Below are 19,350 nucleotides of genomic sequence, written 5' to 3' on the forward strand. Positions count from 1 at the left end.
ACCTTACGATATGACCCAGCAAACATACTCCTCAGGATTTATCCTAAAGAAATAAAAACTTAGGTTCACGCTAAAACCTGTATATAAATGTTCATTGCAGTTTATTTTTAACAGCCAAAACATGAAAATAATCCAAAAGTCCCTCAACTGCTGAATGGATCAACAATGGTTCACCCAGAAAATGGAATATCCTATCTAATAAAAGAGTAATATGCAAATTGACCATACCTCCACTACAACCACAAGCCACGCCCACCAGCCAATCAGGAGAGTGTGTGCAAATTAACCCAACCAAGATGGCTGCAGCCATGGAGCGAGCAGGAGGCTTGGGTTTCCCCAGCAATGGAGGAAGCCAAGCTTTCTGCACACCCTGGACAGCCCTGGACTCCACTCAAGGCTACAAAGTTTCAATTATAGAAGATAAATAAATCCCAACAAAAAGGGCGGCAGCCACAGAGCTGGAGAGAGCAGGAGGCTTGAGTTGCCCCTGGAGATGAAGGAAGCCAAGCTTTCCGCAGCCCTGGCCTGCCTTGGCCTCCATTCAAGGCTACAAAGTTTCAATTATAGAAGATAAATAAATCCCAACAAAAATGGCTGCGGCCATGGAGCAAGCAAGAGGCTTGGCTCTACTCAAGACTACAAAGTTTCAATTTTAGAAGATAAATAAATCCCAGATACCAGGGCCTCTGCTTGGGTCGCCGGGGGGCATGGCCGGCCTGCAGACCACCACAGGCCCCTCGCCCAGGCTGCCCCACACCCCAAGGGAACCCCCACCCTGATCCTGGACACCCTTCAGGGCAAACCAGCTGGCCCCCACCCGTGCACCAGGCCTCTAGCCTATCTAATAAAATAGTAATATGCAAATTGACCGTAACTCCAACACACAAGATGGCTGCCCCCATGTGGACACAAGATGGCTGCCACAAGATGGCCAGCAGGGGAGGGCAGTTGGGAGGGACCAGGTCTGCAAGAAAGGGCAGTTGTGGACAATCAGGCCAGCAGGGAAGGGCAGTTGGGAGGGACCAGGCCTGCAAGGAAGGGCAGTTGTGGACTATCAGGCCAGCAGGGAAGGGCAGTTGGGAGGGACCAGGCCTGCAAGGGAGGGCAGTTGGGGGCGATCAAGCCTGCAGGGGAGGGAAGTTAGGGGTGGCCAGGCCGGCAGAGGAGGAAAGTTGGGGGAGACCGGGCCTGCAGGGAAGAGCAGTTGGGGGGAGGGGGGTCCAGGCCTGCAGGGGAGAGTAGTTGAGGGGGACCAGGCCTGCAGGGGAGGGCAGTTAGGGGTGACCAGGCCTGCAGGGGAGGGCAGTTAGGGGAAAACAGGCTGGCAGGGGAGCAGTTAGGCATCAATCAGGCTGGCAGGGGAGTGGTTAGGGGGGGATCAGCTGGCAGGCAGAAGTGGTTAGGGGCAATCAGGAAGGCAGGCAGGCGAGCAGTTGGGAGCCAGCAGTCCTGGACTGTGAGAGGGATCCCAGATTGGAGAGGGTGCAGGCTGGGCTGAGGAACACACCCCCCGTGCACTAATTCCGTGCACTGGGCCTCTAGTTACACTTAATAAAACAGAATGAAACTACTGATATATAACAGCAGCAACTTGGATGGACCTCAAGGGCGTATTGCTGAATGAAAAGATCATCTCAAAAAGTTATTTATTCTATGATTCCACTTACATAAGATTCTTTTTTTTTTTTGGTAGTAATTCTTTTTTTAAAAAAATATATCTTTATTGATTTTACAGAAGAAGAGATATAGAAACATCAATGATGAGAGAGAATCATTGATTGGCTGCCTCCTGCACAGCCCCCATTGGGGATCGAGCCCACAACCTGGGCATGTGCTCTTGACCAGAATCGAACCTGGGACCCTTTAGTCCACAGGCCGATGCTCTATCCACTAAGCCAAACCGGCTAGGGCAAAGATTCTTAAAGTGACAAAATTAGTGATGGAAACAAGTCCCTGGTTACCAGTAGTTAAGAGTTGAGTAAGTAGTATAACTTATGACTTATTAAGGGGTAACATGAAGGATTTCCTTTGTAATAATATAACAGTTCTGTATGCTGACTGTGATCATGGTTACTTGAATCTTCACATATAATAAAATGTCATATAACTACACACACACACACACACACACACACACACACACACAAGTACATGTAAAGAGTGGTAAAATTTGATGGTTGAGGATCAACCCATGAATCAAGAGGTCACCAGTTCGATTCTGGTCAGGGCACATTCCCAGGTTACAGGCTCTATTCCCAGTAGGGAGCCTGCAGGAAGCAGCCTATCAATGTTTCTCTCTCATTGATGTTTCTATCACTCTATCCCTCTCCCTTCCCTTTTCTCTAAAATCAATGAAAACATTTATTTTTAAAAAATTGGTAAAATTCAACTCAGATATGTACCTGAGTAAATAGTATATTAATGTCAGTTCCTGGTTTCCTTAGTTACACTGAATTATAGCAGTATGTCCCAACTGTTTCACTATTTCCCCCCCTCCTGAAATGTTACTATCACAGACACTGTATATCTGTTCATGTACTGTATGTATAACAGTGCTTTATACATTAAAATAGTATGATTTTTCTCCCCCAACATCAATCTTTGCCCCTTTAAAGGCAGTATCATGCTCACTGAAGACATGTAGTATGATTATTTAAGATAGTATCATTAAGGAAAGCTGGATAATACATTGAAATTTTACTAATTTGCAGCATGATTTGTTTAAACTATGTCAAAATTAAGTTATAAAAAAAGCTTTAAAATATATAAGGAAAAGCAAAGGACCTAGGATAACCAAAACAACATTAAAATAAAAGAACACATTTGGATGACTTCCACTACCTAATGAGAAAGTTGTATTAAAAGCTACAGCAATCACAGTAGTGGAATAGTGACATAATTAGGATAAGCAAATAGATTAACAAAATAGAGTCCAAAAATACTTCTACGTATACACAGCCAATTTAATTTGACCAATGCACCAAGACTAGTCAATGAAAAAATGAAAGTATTGTCAACAAAGACCTGGATAAACATGAAAATAATGGATCTGAACCCTCTGACCCACAACTTCACAGAACTCACAAAAATTAATTTGCCATAGTTCATAAATTAAAACTATTAAACAGCAAGCCACGGATCAGAAGAAAGTGTTCACTAGCCATATATATGTGACAAATTGAATCAAATATACAGGGTGTCCGCTCAAAAATATATAACACTACGTCTGTAGATTCTATTGCATTTTGAAAATGAAATGTATTTTAATAAACACTGCCTTTATAATTATTCAAAGTATGTATACTTTTTTTGGGACACACTGTATAGAGAACACCTGCATATTAATAATAAAAATACAAACAACCCAATAAAAAATAGGGGCAAAGGCTTTAATGGACACTTCAAAAAGAAGGTATCCAAACTGTAAATACATACATGAAAAGATGTTTAAAATCATTAGTCATTAAGAAAATGCAAATGAAACCCATGATATCATTTACACCCACCAGAATGACTAAAATTAAAAACACTGAGAACACCAAATGTTAGGGAAAATGTGGAGAAACTGGAACTTTCGTAAACTATTGCTGGTGGGAGTGTGAAATGATAAACTTCTTTGGAAAACTGCTTGTTAAGCTATGATGTTAAATATACACCCAACCTATTTTCCACTGCTAGGTATTCATTTACCAAAGACAAATGAAAATATATGTCCAGAAAACAATCTGTACAAGTCTGTTTAAAAATCAGAAACAACCTAAATGCCCAATTGAATACTACTTAGCAATACCAAAAAAATTAAGTACTGATACACTCAACACGAGTGAATCTTTAAAATTTTGTTAAGAAAAAGAAGCCAGACTCAAGACTACATTACTACAGGATATAAAAACATGCAGAATTAATCTCTGGTGATAAAAATTAGAACACTGGTTATCTATGCCAGTTGAGAAAGGTACACTTCAAAGGATGTCTTAATTTGGGCATTAAATAAGAAATAACACACTTTAAAAGATATAAATAAATTCTGCAAAGAATTTGGTAGCATATCAACCATTAATTATGATTTTATACATATTTCAGAGCTATCTTCCATACTACAAATATTATAGATATAGCACTTTTACTCATAAAATTACAGTGATTCCCTCAATGTCAATGTGATGCATATATATTATCCATTTGTACAAGAGCCTGCAAAAAAGAAAAATCAAATATTGAGTTTGCTACTATATAGTCACATGAATTTATACTGAGATAAAGAATCAGAATAATGCCACCAGGAAAAATTTCCAAAGCTCTAACTTCTCAACATTCTATCATCACCTGAAAGTCAATTTTCACCTTTTCCACTGGCTGAACTTGTTAGCTCAGATTTTGCTTTGGGGCTCACATGTTCCTGCAAATATGGCAGCACTAGATTACAAGGCTACTGACAACAGTACTTGCTTATGAATCCACAAAGATAACAGTGAGGCAAATCAGAATATTACAGGTGTGCCTTTTCAATAATAAAAATGTTTTCATGTAGCTAATTTGATTATTTAGATACTGCCACTAATTAAAATTTTAACTTCCTAGTTCCATTTACTTGCTCCTGAAGACATTTCTATACTACTATTTACTCTAGAGGAATGAAAAAAAAGTGTAGCAAATTTACAAGTCTTCTCAGTAGCATCGGTTTTGATCGTTTGGTCCTCTTCTTTATTTCATACCAACAGTCTCAAAATGAAGAGCCCCAGGCAGATGATATCATGTATAGTACAAGGCCAGACTCTCAATCACTACCTTCACACCAGGAAGCTAGGCAGATTCCAATTCTCCTGAAAAGGACAAAGACACGTATGCTCCTGAGCAGATTTTCATGTTCTTGCCAGCTCCTTCATACCTTCTTGCTATAATGACAGTAATAAAATGAGGAAGGGGGTGGGGGTGGGCAGAGATCCTTAGGGAAAATTAAGACAGTGATAAGTGTTCCATTTACCTTCTTTCCTTTAAATCATACTTGAACTCACACACACACACACACACAACCACACACACAACCCCAGAAAATCAGTAGTAAGAGATCACACCCCCATCCTCAATATTCCAGCCTGCCTGTCTATGAAATCTCAAGATGAGGGCAATGAATGGCCCATAGTCTTCATAACAGCCCTTTCAGGTAAGTATTTTGATTCCATTTTGCAGATGAAGTGGATGCTCACAGAGGTGAAATAACCCAAGCCTCTGATAAAAGGGCAATGTCAAGATCATGGAAGACAGGTTCCACATCTTCTTCAACAGCACTATTACATACCTGAGATGGTGGCCAGTTTAAGGGATTTTAGCAAACAAGGTTATGAGAGCTTCCAGTTATGTTGAAGCATGGAAACCCTTGCTGTTTGTTTCAGAAGCATAATTTTGAACAAGCAAAATTCACAACTGCATACTTCTCAATTTTTTATCAGAAAATCAAGTTAAATGGAAATCTGATTATCTGATACATACCATGAAGAAAATCATTCTTTTTTTAAAAAAGCAAGTGGAATGATTTATCAGTTGAAAAACATCTTCAAAGAATTAATGAGTAAGAATCTATTTTTTTATAAGTTCAAACTCTTACAAAATATGAAAAGCAGATCAATGAAGTAGATGTGCTTATTTCTGCTCAGCGTTTGGCTTAGATACCACCTGTGTCCCACAATCGTAAGCTTCATTTGAACTTCTTTGTCCTACCAGCTTTCACTGCTAATAAACACATAGTTTACACTAGATGTGCCCATTTCCCAAAAGCATCTATTTCTTGGACCTCAGATTCTGCAGGTTGCTAGGTATGAAAACTTCCTCTTCCACCCACATTACCTTAACCAAAATGAGGCCAGAAAGAGACAACAAATCTAAAATTATACCAAAGCAGGAAATCAACTTATGCAATAAGTCATGCCAATTTTAGAAACATGCTGCAATCCCCATTGAGGCCGTAATTTCTTAAGTAAAAGGGTTTCACATTTATTTATTTGGTAAAACTTCAAAACTATCTTTTCCGACAAGCAGAGTTTCCCATTGATATCTAATAGAAATTCAGCAGTGTTATGGGAGACAGAAGTAAATATCTGAGAAAGCAGCAAAGGACAGCATGCCTATGCTTTCTCAGCAATAATAGCCTGCTTATTTTTCCTCTAATGTACATTAGTACATGGTAGGCTAGTCTCAAAACTATGAATGTTCCTCAATGCCTCTGGCTACCCTATCTCTACTGGTTCTTCTTCTACATCTTACAATATTTCACTAAATTTTGTACTACTTTTATAACGGAATGGGGAGATTATTTTTTTATTAAGTTATTCACTTACTTCAAAGACTCAACCTTTGTTTAAGTAACACAATATCTTTCCTGGCATGGCCTTCAGAGCCAGTCTGAGTTAACATGAAAACCAGTTCCATAATATAACTTTATAGGGGAGTAGCATTTCCCAGGATGAACCTCTACATCTTCTCCAGACTGATTTTGGCTAACCTTGGTTCAAATTCAAGTTCACCTTCTGAACAAAAATTTGACAAAAGGAGGACATTAAGGTGAGTGTACGATAGTTGCTAAAAGCAAATCTTAAAGGAGTTTCAAAAATATTCTGAGTAATGGCAGTAATACCAGAAAAAGTGTAAACACTTCCAAGATAAAGATCTGCTCCTCTTCCTTTTGTGGCAATCCCACAAGGTTCTATCTTTAAAGATTGGGTTTATTATGCTGAGTTCTCAGTGCTTGTCTCTAGCTCAAATCTAGTCTACCCACATTTTCGAGCATATATTGGTAATTTCCATGTCCCACTAGCATTGCGATTCCAACTTAATATTTCTACAATTTAAATCTTCATTCTGCCATCCCAGTGGTTATGTTATCCTCCTCACCTAAAAAAAAATCAGCTTACATTTACACAGTACACAGAAGAAGCACAACAAATATTTGCAGAATAAAGGAAGGAGGGGATATAGAAGAAACTGTTTTTACAAACATCATCACATGCATGAGCAGGTATTATGAAGAAGGTGAGGTTCATAAAGCTCAAAGCAATCTTGCAACATGATCTAGCAAATAACTGGTGAAGTTCAACTCCAGCTCTACCATCTGTCTTTATTTTCTATCTTCTACCTCTTATTTTCTTATCAAAGTTTACTTACCTAAAATCAAAGCCAATAATTACTTTTCCATCCCAAAGTTCTCCCTCCACCCATCACCTGAAAGTGACTTCTCCTTCCTTTAAACCTGAGATTTTGTTGTCACCAATACTATTGGTTCTAGTCACATCTGGACTGACAAATGTATCACACATCACATTATCTCCAAACTCTTCTCCTGAATGCTATGGATTGAATTGTGTGCCCCACTCCCAACCCCCCAAATTCATGTTGAAGCCCTAAACTTCAATATGACTGTATTTGGACACAGGGTTTTTAGGAGGTTAAGATTAAATGAGGTCATATAGGTAGGGCCCTAATTTGATATGAGGCCTTACAAGAAGGGGAAGACCCAGCAACAAAATTGGTCAGCACCTTAATCTTGGACTTTCCAGCCTCCCAAACTATGAAAAAGAAATTTCTGTTGTTTAAGGTAACCAGTCTATGGTATATTGTTATGGCAGCCCAAGCAGACTAAAAGAGGTTCTGGTACCAGAGTTCTCAATTCTGGCTGCATCTAACAACCACTGAGGGGCTTTATAAAATTCTGATGCCTATACCCTACCACAGACAAATTAAATCAGAAATGCTGGGGTAAAACGCAGGCACTGGTATTTTTTAAATGTCCCCCAAATAATTCTAATATGAGGCTAGATTTATAACCACTGCATGAAACTTAAGTTTAATGAGTTAAGAGGCCATGTCTAATTCATCTCTATGACTCCCTCTAACTTCTAGCCTATGGTAACTATGCACTAAAACTGTTTAATAAATGACATATTTAAAAGAGTTTCAATACTTGATAATTACAGATATTCATTCTGTTATCAAGTATTTATTACTTACTTACTATGTACCAATCATCATCCTAAGGTTTGTATATACAATGATGAGTAAGATAAGCAAGGTTTCTTATTCTGCAGCATAACATTAAAAATGATATATTTCAATTAATCATGCTTAGTTAATGTTTAGTTAACATATCTTTTGAGCTCTAAAAACCTCCCAGTAACAGTTCTTTAGAAAAATACAATGAGGGGTAGTAAATACCCCATTCTTAAATCTTCTTTTCCTTCAACCTCTTTATTTAAAAATGTAAAAATTTAATTGGGGATGGTGGAGAATGTTAATTTGAGAATCAACATTCTTATTTGGGCACAGTTTTGTTTGATCCACTTATATCAGGTATAAGGTAATATTTCTTGCATATCTGACATCTATAAACATAGAGATTTCTACAAATATGCATGCTACTAACACCCCTGTACAAAAATAGCAATAGTAATTCAGTAAATGAAACATAAACTTGAAGCTACTTTTTCCTGTGGTGAAATTTCTGTGCTGAGTCAAGAATCCCCTGAGACCAATTCTAAGTATTTACAATCATAAAAGATTAAGGGATGAAGTAGCCTGAGCAGTTATCTGATATATCTCACTCTCCCTACCCCTCATCTTCAAACCTGAGATTACACCATTTAGAATACTCTAAGGGCCTGAGGTTAATGGCAAAGTCTGAAACAAGCAGTCAGTCCTACTACCTCCCAAATTCAACTGGGTGCTGTTTCCGTGAGAGTGCAGTGATTCCTTGGGGTTGGAGGGGAGAGGGATCTCTTACTGTGTAGGTGTAATTAACTGGCCTTTGCTTTCTAATCACCTAGTCTTAATAGATTTAGTTAAAGTGAAATCATCTGAAAAATATTTACAGGTAGACAATTCCCATTTTCCCATCATCATTTTCTTTATCTCAAAATCATTTGATATAGACACATCCCATCTATACGTTTCATTTTCTTTCTCAAGAAAAACAAACAAACAAAATCTCTAGATCTAGAATGAAAGAAACTCTATACCCAGGTTATTTGATATCTTGGTGTGTTTTTTCTAAATTCCAAGTATTTTTTTTTTTTTGAAAGATTGGGGGTGGTGACAATCAGAAGAAGAGAAGGAAAATTCCACAAAGTAAAAACAGCATTTCAAATTGCCTAGAGCAGGCGTCCTCAAACTACGGCCCGCGGGCCACATGCGGGTGTCCGGCCCTCCAACGGTCTGAGGGACAGTGAACTGGCCCCGTTTAAAAAGTTCGAGGACCCCTGGCCTAGAGGCAAAATAACAAAGCACAATTTGGTATGGTAAGTTTACTTAAGCCAGTGTTAATGATATTCAAACTTTTTTGGACAGAGAGAAACATAAATATGAGCGAGAAATATCCATTGGTTGCCTTCTGTCTGTGCTCTGACCTGGGATAGAACCTGCAACCTGGGTATATGCCCCAACCAGGGATAGAACCAGCCACCTTTTGGTGCACAGGACAAAGCTCCAACCAACTGAGCCACACCAGCCAGAGCCATCTTTAAACTGTTTTACCACACCCCCACCATACTTTACACCTGGATGCTATACACCCACTTGTGTGAATGTATGGATTTGTGCAAGTACCCCTTTCTACCTGACTTAGCACTATCCGAACTCTGACTACCCAAAGCACGGTACAGTTCCTAATAGATTCAGATAAATTAGTTTTAGGGTAGAGCTGGTATCCCTCCTGTAGGAGAGAATGCAGAAGCATTCTGCACCCTTCTCAGGACTGCCCTTGCACATGGTATCACTGTGTAGTTTATCCTGATGCTGCCCCTCTCCCACTTCCTGCCGTGGACAAGGACTGACAGATGGCACAAAACCATTCTCCCTTGCCTCCAAAGCAGGACAAACCTTGACCTTTGTTGTGCACCAAAGCTATTTAGGCTGAGACAGGTTTTCCCTAAAATCACATCTTGCTCAGCTTCCTTCCTTCTTCCCTCTCCTGTTCCCCTCACATGATTTTTCCTAAGAGCACTCCACTAATAAATCACCTGCATGTGATATCCAAGTGGTACCCAGACCTGGCACCCTGATCTTGTTCTCTAATATCATCTATCTATATAAATAAAAGCTTAATATGCTAAGTGTCCAACTGATCACTATGGCGTGTACTGACCACCAGCGGGAAGATGCTCTGACCGGTAGGTTAGCTTGCTGCTGGGGTCTGGCCAATTGGGACTGGCTGAGAAGGGCTGGACACACCCTGGAGCTCTCCCGCAGTCCCTCCCCGGCTAGCCAACCTCCTGCAGTCCCAAGGGGACTGGGCAAGAAGGTCTCGACACACCCTGGAGCCCTCCCGTGGTCCCTCTCCAGCCTCGAAAATATTTCTTCTAATTAATTTCCTTTCAATGTATACGAATTTGTGCCCAAATAAAATGAACCAGAGGTTGTCAGAGAAATGACTAGCCCTGGATGGGCTAAGCCAGGTAGGTGCAAGCTGAGCCAGGGACATCTTGTATGAGAAAAAAAGATGCTCAAAAATGCTCAAATAATCCTATAAAAGCGTAGGTGGCATTGTGCAATGTCATCACAAGATGGCCGCCACAATGTTGTCACAAGATGGCCACCATAAGATGGCCGCCACAAGATGGACAACAGGGGATGGCAGTTGTTGGCAATAAGGCCAGCAGGGGAAGGCAGTTGGGGGCGAGATCAGGCGGGCAGGGGAGGGCAGTTGGTGGAGACCAGGCCAGCAGGGGAGTGGTTATGGGGCAATCAGGCTGGCAGGCAGAAGCTGTTAGGGGCAATCAGGGGCAGGCAGGTGAGCGGTTAGGAGCTAGCAGTCCCAGATTGTGAGAAGGATGTCCAACTGCCGGTTTAGGCCTGATCCCACAAGTGGACAAGACCTTGACTATGTGATCAAAATTCATACCACCTTTGAGAGGCAGAGACACATCATGTGCCTCCAGATATGATACCCTGAGAAAAACACACCACTTATGCAGTATTTGCTGAGAATGCATAACCTCTATCTAATCAAAAGTCAATCAATACAAAATGAAGTTCTACATGTCACCCCTTACCTAAAAACTTGCAATGTCTTCCCACTGTTCTTAGAATATAATTCAAACTCCTTAAAATGTTTACAGGAGATTTCATAACTGACAACCCCTCCAATGCCACAGCACACTTCTCTTTGATGTCAACTCTTTCTTGTGCTTTTTACGTAAGCTAATGTTTTTCAGCTTTCAGTGAACAACCCATTAGAGGGTTGTTAAATTAATCTAGTGAGAAAAACAATGTATTTTCTAGTACAAACATACTTTGAGTTTAGAAATTTACAAAATGTAGAAGTTAACCAGATTTTTAGTTTTATGAATATAATGTATGTCTAAGAAAATCCTGTGGAGAGATAGCAGCAATAATAAAATCAAAAATTTTCTAATCAACGACATAACATATCAACCACATAATGCTCAAAAAAAAATTTTTCAAATCTGTTGAGATATCTAACTCAAAATTTTAAAATTTCCAGTAAATATAAGTGCTGTACCCCTAATGCTAATCTACCCACATCCCCACTGGAACCACTGAAAGAACTCCTGCAACCCAGACTCCAAAAGCTACCAGAATGAAATCTTCTCAAGATACATATACCTTAAACATCTACTAATACAATGTCATAAAATCTCTGATCCCATGTCTACCCCCTGAGCGCTATCACTGTCCCATCCTTCTCCCCTAATTAGATTTCTGGGCTAAAATACGAATGGAGGGACAGGGACAGACACACAGATGAGGACACGTTGATTTAAGGAAACTTCTCATGCTGCCACTGCCCTACTGTACAAAGGTAGAAAATAAATCCCCATTAATTGAAGCGGGAAGGAAAACTTCTTACCCTAAAGGAGAGGTGGGGAAAAAAGGGAGGAAGGAGTCTCTTCTAGTTATTAGAGAAAATCAGAAATCAAAATGACCAGGCCCATTCCTGTGAGTTGTCATCTGGGTATATAATCATGTTAGAATATTTATTGGGAATCTGAAAATAGCAAAGGCCTAACAGGATGTTCTTTCAGGACTAGCACTGGGCTTGACTTTCCATTACTGGGCTTTTTTACAACTTGTTAAGGGGCAGTTTAATTTCTAGATGTCAAACAGAGATAGAAATAATTTTTGACCAGTGGAAGAGAAAGGCCCAAAAGGTTATAGTTTATGATCCTGTTTTAAATAAACCAGCTTTCAGCTAAGCCAGCAATCTACGAAATTGCCTATGTATCTAACTTCTCAAATACTTTCTGAACTGTTTTTTACATTTTATTGGTTCCCTCACTAATTAACAAGTTGAAGAAAATCTTCAACACGTATTCGTTTTAAATTTGCATGAGTAATAATTTTATCATTTTTAAAATTCTACTTTAACAAGCACCACTTTTAACATTGTTTCTAGAGATGATCATGGGCTATACATTCAAAATAAACCACCTTTTAAATTTTCAATCACCTACATTTGACTCGATTTTTAAAAATATACAATATTTGTAGAAAGGGTTATAAATTGGTAAAAAAGCTATAACTTGGAATAAGATTTACTATGTTTAAGTCTTAGTACAGAATAAGTTATACTGTATATTTCTCGATTATTACTATGTAATCGGAGGTCCAATTTATGGCTAAAGATGCAGAGAATTTCTTCTGGGAATCAGAAGATTAGACTTATAACAAAACAAAACCAAAAGACTAGTCAATAAAACGGGGAGAGTTCAAAACAGTGGTTCTCCTCTACTCTGCATCTTGTCTATGGAGTATTTTTATATGCCAGAGGCTTGGGCAAATTAAAATCTGAGTATCTGGGACAACCCAGGCACTAGTATTTTTCTCAAATGTCAAGTCTTTCTACAGCCACTTTTCCTGGGTGTTTTGGACTCTCTCCAGCTTTTCCTCTCAGCAATCAGATAGTAAGGGGAAATAATGAACACAATTATGGATGATAAACTTACAAAGAGTGCTATTATTACCTCTACGCTAACATAAAGGAAAACAGTTTAAATAAAACTATGTATAAAAATAAATATGCCACCTGCATTTATTTCATTATTGGGTTCAGAGTTTTTTGAGAAAAGTGGGCCCTACTGTTACTTAAAAGCTACAGATAAATGAATATCAAACTTATGATCTCAAAAAATGTAATATAAGCCAACGGGAAAACAAATTCGTTATATAAACCTCATTTAGCATAACTATCTACTCAGTATGGGCACATACCATTGTGGACTGTAAAAAAACAAGAGAAATATCAAAATGTGAGCCTATACTTCAACTTCTGAACCAAATAAAAATAAAGTTAAAAAAAAAAAAGCAGCTGACTTCAACACATTTGTATTCTGGAATTTAAACAGATAAAGAATTTTTTTCTCTAAGATCTTTCTTCTTGCTGGCTCCACTTTCTTACTTCCCATTCCAATCTTGCTTCCATCCTCACTTTTGTCTAAGTTTCCAGTGATCATGTCATTAGATTGACCATTACCATCCACCCAGTTGTTAAAGTAAAAAGCCTGAGGAATTATCCTTAATACCTTCCTTTCCCTCACCAACCTCACTCATGCAACAAACAGCAGGTCCTATCAATCTCTAACATCTCTTAGTTGGTCTCCCTGCCTCTACTCAGCGTGTCCCCCCAGCCAGGGTAGTAAAGACAACTGACACTTCCTCATAGAGTTCTTGATTGACCACTATCTAAAATAGTCCTCTCTTCACCATCTGCCACAGGACACTGCTTATCTTCTTCATAATGTTTATCACAGTCCGTACAAGTATGTGTCTAAGGTGGGGAAGTGGTGGTTGTCTTATTTCTTCTACCACCAGAATACAAGCTCTATTTGAAGCGGGGATCTTGTTTGTTCTATATACCAGTTTTCTAGGGCCTAGAACAATACATGACATATAATGGGCACTCAACAAGTAGTTGTTTAATCAATAAATACTCAAATGGCTGGGGCGGGGGGAGGGTCTGCATCTACAACACTGGGCCGGAAAGGAAATTATTTGAGTTCTATCTAGACTTGGCTCTACCAGCAATTAGCTGTGTGGCCTTGAACACGGCACAAGATGGGAGTGGGCTAAGAGTCTCTGGACAGTAAGAAAGTAGAGACAGCAGGTATGAAGATTTTTTTCTAAATTTCCCTGCCTGTCTAAATTCAAAAATAAAGGCAAACGAAAGCCTTTAACCTCTGAGTCTCTCTCATCTGTATGAGATTACTATGAATGTCACTTCCAGCTCAGAAATACTAGAATCGAATAGGCCTCCATCTACTTTCCAATCTGAACTTCCCATACTCATTCCTCACTGACACTCCTCCTACCTGCACCAGCCAAATCAAAGTATTCACCCTGCAACCAAACATCCAAGGTGCATTTTCCTGACTCACATTTGCTTATTCTGCCACATCTTCACCAACCCCAATCCCTAGAAATTCTATCCTTCAAAACCCAGATCAATTGTTAACTGCTTCATAAAGTCTGACCCAATCACCTGGCCCGGTATTGGTATGATCAGTATGTGTTCTTTTATGCTTCAAATTCTTTTATCCTCTCAACCTCAGTTTCCAAATCTGTAAAACAGAGATCATAATACCACGCTACTGCTGGATAATTGAGAATAGTTTGATAATAAAGTGTTCAATAAATCTATTGTCAGCAACACGTCTTTTTCTTTCTCCTTGAGGTCCATCAAAGTGACTTTTTTTCATTTCTGACTCTCCAAAGGTTTGAATCCATTTCTCCTCCCAATGCCTTGTGTTTTCATGCCCTTAAAATGAAGGTAATGAACTATACCAATCACTATTTCCTCCAAAAATCACGTTGTCTGTACTATGTTCTTACATAACGAGCCTAAAGCAAAGATACCACAGGTCAGCTTCCGTAAGGGCGGGAATTCGAGGGAAACTGAAATTACTGTTGCAAATGGGAGTGAGGTGGAAGCATTCACGTTAAAATAACATTGATGACGACTTTGGTGATCCTTTCCAAAGAAACTGCCTCTTCCCACCGGGATCGATCCTGTGTATTGATGTTTTTAAGTTAGGCTACAGATATTTAAAGGAGACTGTGTCTCAAAGGGGCGAAAAAAGAGAATGAGGATGAAGAAACCAGTCGCGTTGAGGAGGGAAATGTCTGTAAGCCACAAATGGACTAGAGCCTAGACAAGAAACCCAACGCCGTTGCCTAACCCTAACCACGAGGAGCGGGGGGAGGACCGGGAGCCCAAGGGAAGAAACGAAGAAACGGGGGCTGACCAAAAACTCCAAGCAGCCGGCTGGGCGGGAGGGGACGTCTGCGGAAGCGGTGCAACCTCAGAGCCAGCACCTTTCCTGGGCGGCCCCCTGCCCGCAGGCCTGCGGTTACAGACCCAGGCCGAGACTTCAGCAACAACCCCCGCTTCCCGCCCGCGTACCTGCCGGGTCGAGCGCCATCTCGGCGACGGAGAACGCAGCCGCGAGGCCACACCCGGGCAGGGGGCGGGGAGGGGAGGAGCCTGGGCCAGGCCGCACGTGCAGCCGCCCCGAGCTTCCCCGAGGCGGAGGACGGGAGTTTGTGCGCGTTGCCCTTGGCGAAGCGCAGCAGGTTCCTTTCCCTCTTCCCGAGTCGCTACTTCCGCCTCCCATTGCGCCTGCGCCCTCCTGGCCCCGCCCCTAACTGGTACAGAGTGGAGCGCAGGTCGCAGTGGGAGTGACCGGGAAGGGGGCGTGGCCGCGCGCGCCTTGGGGGCGGAGCCGTCTCAGACCCACTCGGCCAGGCTTTGGGCGGAGCTGGAGCACTAGCCGGCGGACTTGGGTCTGCGGTGCCGCGAGCAGAAGCTGTGGACCTTTGGGACTGCGCCTCCCTTAGTGACACGGTCTAAATCCAGGCCCCAGTCTCCATAGCCGCTTTGAGAGAACCAAATGAATTATCCTCTTCCTTTAGTTTTTCTTAGTTAACGTTTATTCATTTATAAATGTCTATTTCATGCTTGTCAGGTTATACAACCAGGGTTTTGAACACGAGGGGAAAATAATTGAATAATAATAAGGTCCCCATTCTCGAGGAGCACCGTGTTGAAAGGGGAGTGAGATGCAAGCAACACGCTGTTAATTGTGATAAAAGCCACACGTGCGAGATATGCAGTGTAGTATACCATAAAGGTGGTACAACGTGTGCAGTATCATTCTTTCTTTCCCAAATCAGTAGCCTGTGGCTCCCCTGGAGGTTAAAATTTTAAATTGGGCGGTAGGGGTACCTCTGTTTAATGAAATAATATCCTCAGGCCGTATAAATCCCGACTCTTGATCATTAAAGCTGTATGTTTTGTGAGGAAAATGAAGTAAGGTGGTAACCATCCTCCTTAAGAACTCCAATTGCCCTCTTCCCAACAGAAGAAACTTCCTGGTGACAATTATGCTAATTTCCACTCACCAACCTGCCTTCAGAAGCGCTTGCTTGTCATCCCCACGTTTAGCTAGCTCAAGCCTCCAAAGGGTGATGTGCAGCCAGGGACAGAGGGGACAGATGTTAGAGAAAGAAGGAGCAGCTGCTTCTTCCCTGCAAGGGATTTGGGGCTTTCAAAATGATCCCCTCCCCACCTACCTGCAGGCCCTCCTCCCCTGCTGCCGCTTCCGCCTGGTCAGTTGGCAGAAAAGCTGACGGCCTTGGAGCAGGGCTGGGAAAGTGGGTCTCTGCTCAGCAGGTCTTCCGTTTAAGGGCCTATTTGGGCATAACGGGCCTTATTACAGCTGTAGGTTGAGGTGCCAAGGTGAAGAATTAATGTTTCACTCGGCCAGGCAGGAAATCGGCTCCTTTTCCTTGTATGTGTTATAAATGTGCTTAGAAACACACCACTTTCAATCTGGTTCCCCTTTTATATCTCTGGAGGTGAAGGACTTAATTTAGAAAGTAAACCTTTCTGAGGAGATGATGTGGGGTGTAAAAGCACAAGTCAGACACACAGTTAAGTACTTACACGAAATCTTCCTATATGCAAAAGAGCATCACGGTAAAGGGGAAACTTGGAGAGCCTTTGTCAGAGACCTAGGTACCAACACCTGAACCTACATCACCACCCATTAGCTTTCTGACTTAAATAAGTTCCAATGTTTCTCTGGAGTTTAGTTTCTAATTTGCAAGGTTGTTCTGAGAAATAAAAGTGATATCATATAACACTGTTTTAGTAATTGAAGGATCACTTCCATAGGATTTGCCATAATTTTGTTGTAACCATTATTAATATCCTATATAATAAAAGCCTACCCATCTGCCTACCTATCTTTTAAGGCCTAAGTGTCCGACCATTCATTTGACTGTTCGACCAGTCACTATGATGTGAACTGACCACCAGGGTGCAGACACTCCAACCAGTAGGTCAGCTTGCTGCTGGGGTCCGGCTGATAGGGACTGGGCAAGATGGGCCAGACATGCCCTGGAGCCCTGGAGGCCTCCCATGATCCTTCCCCAGCTGGCCAAACTCCCGTGGTCCCTCCCCAGCCCGGATTGTGCACCGGTGGGGTCCCTCGGCCTGGCCTGTGCCCTCTTGCAATCTGGGTCCCCTCAGGGGATGTCGGAGAGCTGCAGGCCAGGCCTAGGGACTTGTGCACCGGGCCTCTAGCTTTTTATTAAAATCAACTCACTTTTAAAAATATTTAAATGGAGACTATCCACTTTAGTCTTATCCTAAGTAACATTATTTGTAAAACCATGAATTTTGTGTGTCCCAGAAAATGGACTGCTAGCCATGTCACACTATGAAGAACCATTAGCAAAAGTAGCACCTCATTGCCTGGTATGTAATGGTGTACCCCTCTCTCAAACTAGATCATTTGGGGGAAAAGTCTTTACTATCTAAATGGGAAACATAAATCATTTCTTAAAAAGTTAAATCATAGAAATTTAATTGGCAATTCAAAACAGAATTAATTTCCTAATATATCACATTGTTAATAGACAATTCTTTGGGCATTAACTGCAATAGGCACATAAAGAAGAAGGAGAACACCTTGTCCTGGAAATGGGGAGCTATGTATGTTTTATCAACTATGATCCCTAGGGCTCAGACAGCATCTATCACCTAAATGCCCCACAGTAGCCTTTCACAAAGGATTAACTGCCAGGATGGTTAGGAGAGATTTCAAGATGTGGTAGAAATTCTGGTAGGCCTTGAAAGATGGGTAGGCAGAGAAGAGGATGTCACACTAGGAGAAAAACAAGATCAAAAGCATCTGGGATTTGAGATGGATAGGAAGGGCACAGAAAAGGGGGTAGGTAAGAGGTGGGACCATATGAACAGTAGTGTGGGGGTGGAAAGCACAGGGCTGCATGGAGGCATGTGGAGGGCAATGACCGAAAACACTTTAATGCATTTGAAGATTTGGACAGCTAGGGTAGATGAAAATGAGATAGAAATATGTTAGAGGGGGCCAGATTCCCAAAGCCTTGAACATTAGACCTGAAGAGTGTTGACATTTGTCGCTATACACAATCAGGAGCTGTTGGAGGTTAACAAATAGAAAAATGGCATTGTGGTCAAAGTGATGTTCTCTAAAGATTTTCTGCAGGATAGATTTAGGCAGTGAGGAGAGACCCAGGAGATAAGCAGGACAGTAAAGAAGCTATTGCAGTAGTTCAGGCAGGATTGGAAAACAGCCTAAACTAGGATATGTAGAAATGTAAAAAGAAAGGTTGGATGTAAAAGTAATTGCAAAGGAAGAATCTAAACTTTATCATTGAATTTAGGAGACTAGAACAAGGAGTTTAGAATAATTTCTAGGTGATTCCATTCCTAGACAAATGTATACAGACAATTGAGAATATCATGGCAATGCATCTATTCATGCCTCATGGTCTACCTTGATTCTTATTACTGGGGAGCAATACTGAGACAGAAGCTGCAATAATAGAAGCAAGCAAGGATAATGGCTGATCCACTGAAGAGGATATGAAATGAAGTATGTTGACTAAACATTAGTACACATATATTTATATGGATTTCTTCGTCTAATATCCAAGGAATGTGCAAGTACAAATATCTAAATTTTTTATCAAGTATATCTTGACCATACCTATCATTTATTTTTGCTCTATGTTGACATCCAGTTGGTTATTTTAAAATATTGAGATGATCAGTCAACCCCTGCTTGCTTCTAACTCTGCCCAGCATCAGAACTAAAGACTTTCCACCTATAGCTCTGCTCTGCCTTATCTTTGAGCCAATGAGAATTAAATTTGGGAAAATATAAGGAGCTCCCATCCCTACAGTAGATGGAGTTTGGAATTAATTCCTGGCTAGAAGATCACTATCCAAAGGGCCCCATTGGCCCTGCTTTCTGAGCTATATAATTTAGCCCCCCCCCCACCCATATGGCCTGTACCCTC

General features: G+C 41.0%; 1 protein-coding gene across 2 annotated transcripts in view; it reads right to left on the reverse strand.

Moving 5' to 3' along the window:
* CMC1 (C-X9-C motif containing 1) overlaps positions 1–15,600 on the reverse strand; it is a 58,788-nt gene extending 43,188 nt beyond the window's left edge. For both annotated transcript variants that reach the window (XM_079794915.1, XM_079794916.1), the window contains exon 1: positions 15,404–15,600. In XM_079794915.1, the coding sequence (XP_079651041.1) occupies positions 15,404–15,422 (19 nt within the window). In that variant the 5' untranslated portion in view covers positions 15,423–15,600. The remainder of the gene's footprint in view (positions 1–15,403) is intronic.
* Between the last annotated feature and the right edge of the window lie 3,750 nt (positions 15,601–19,350).

This window comes from Cnephaeus nilssonii (genome assembly GCF_951640355.1).
Source record: "Cnephaeus nilssonii genome assembly, chromosome: 17".
In the NCBI taxonomy this organism is placed as follows: domain Eukaryota; kingdom Metazoa; phylum Chordata; class Mammalia; order Chiroptera; family Vespertilionidae; genus Cnephaeus; species Cnephaeus nilssonii.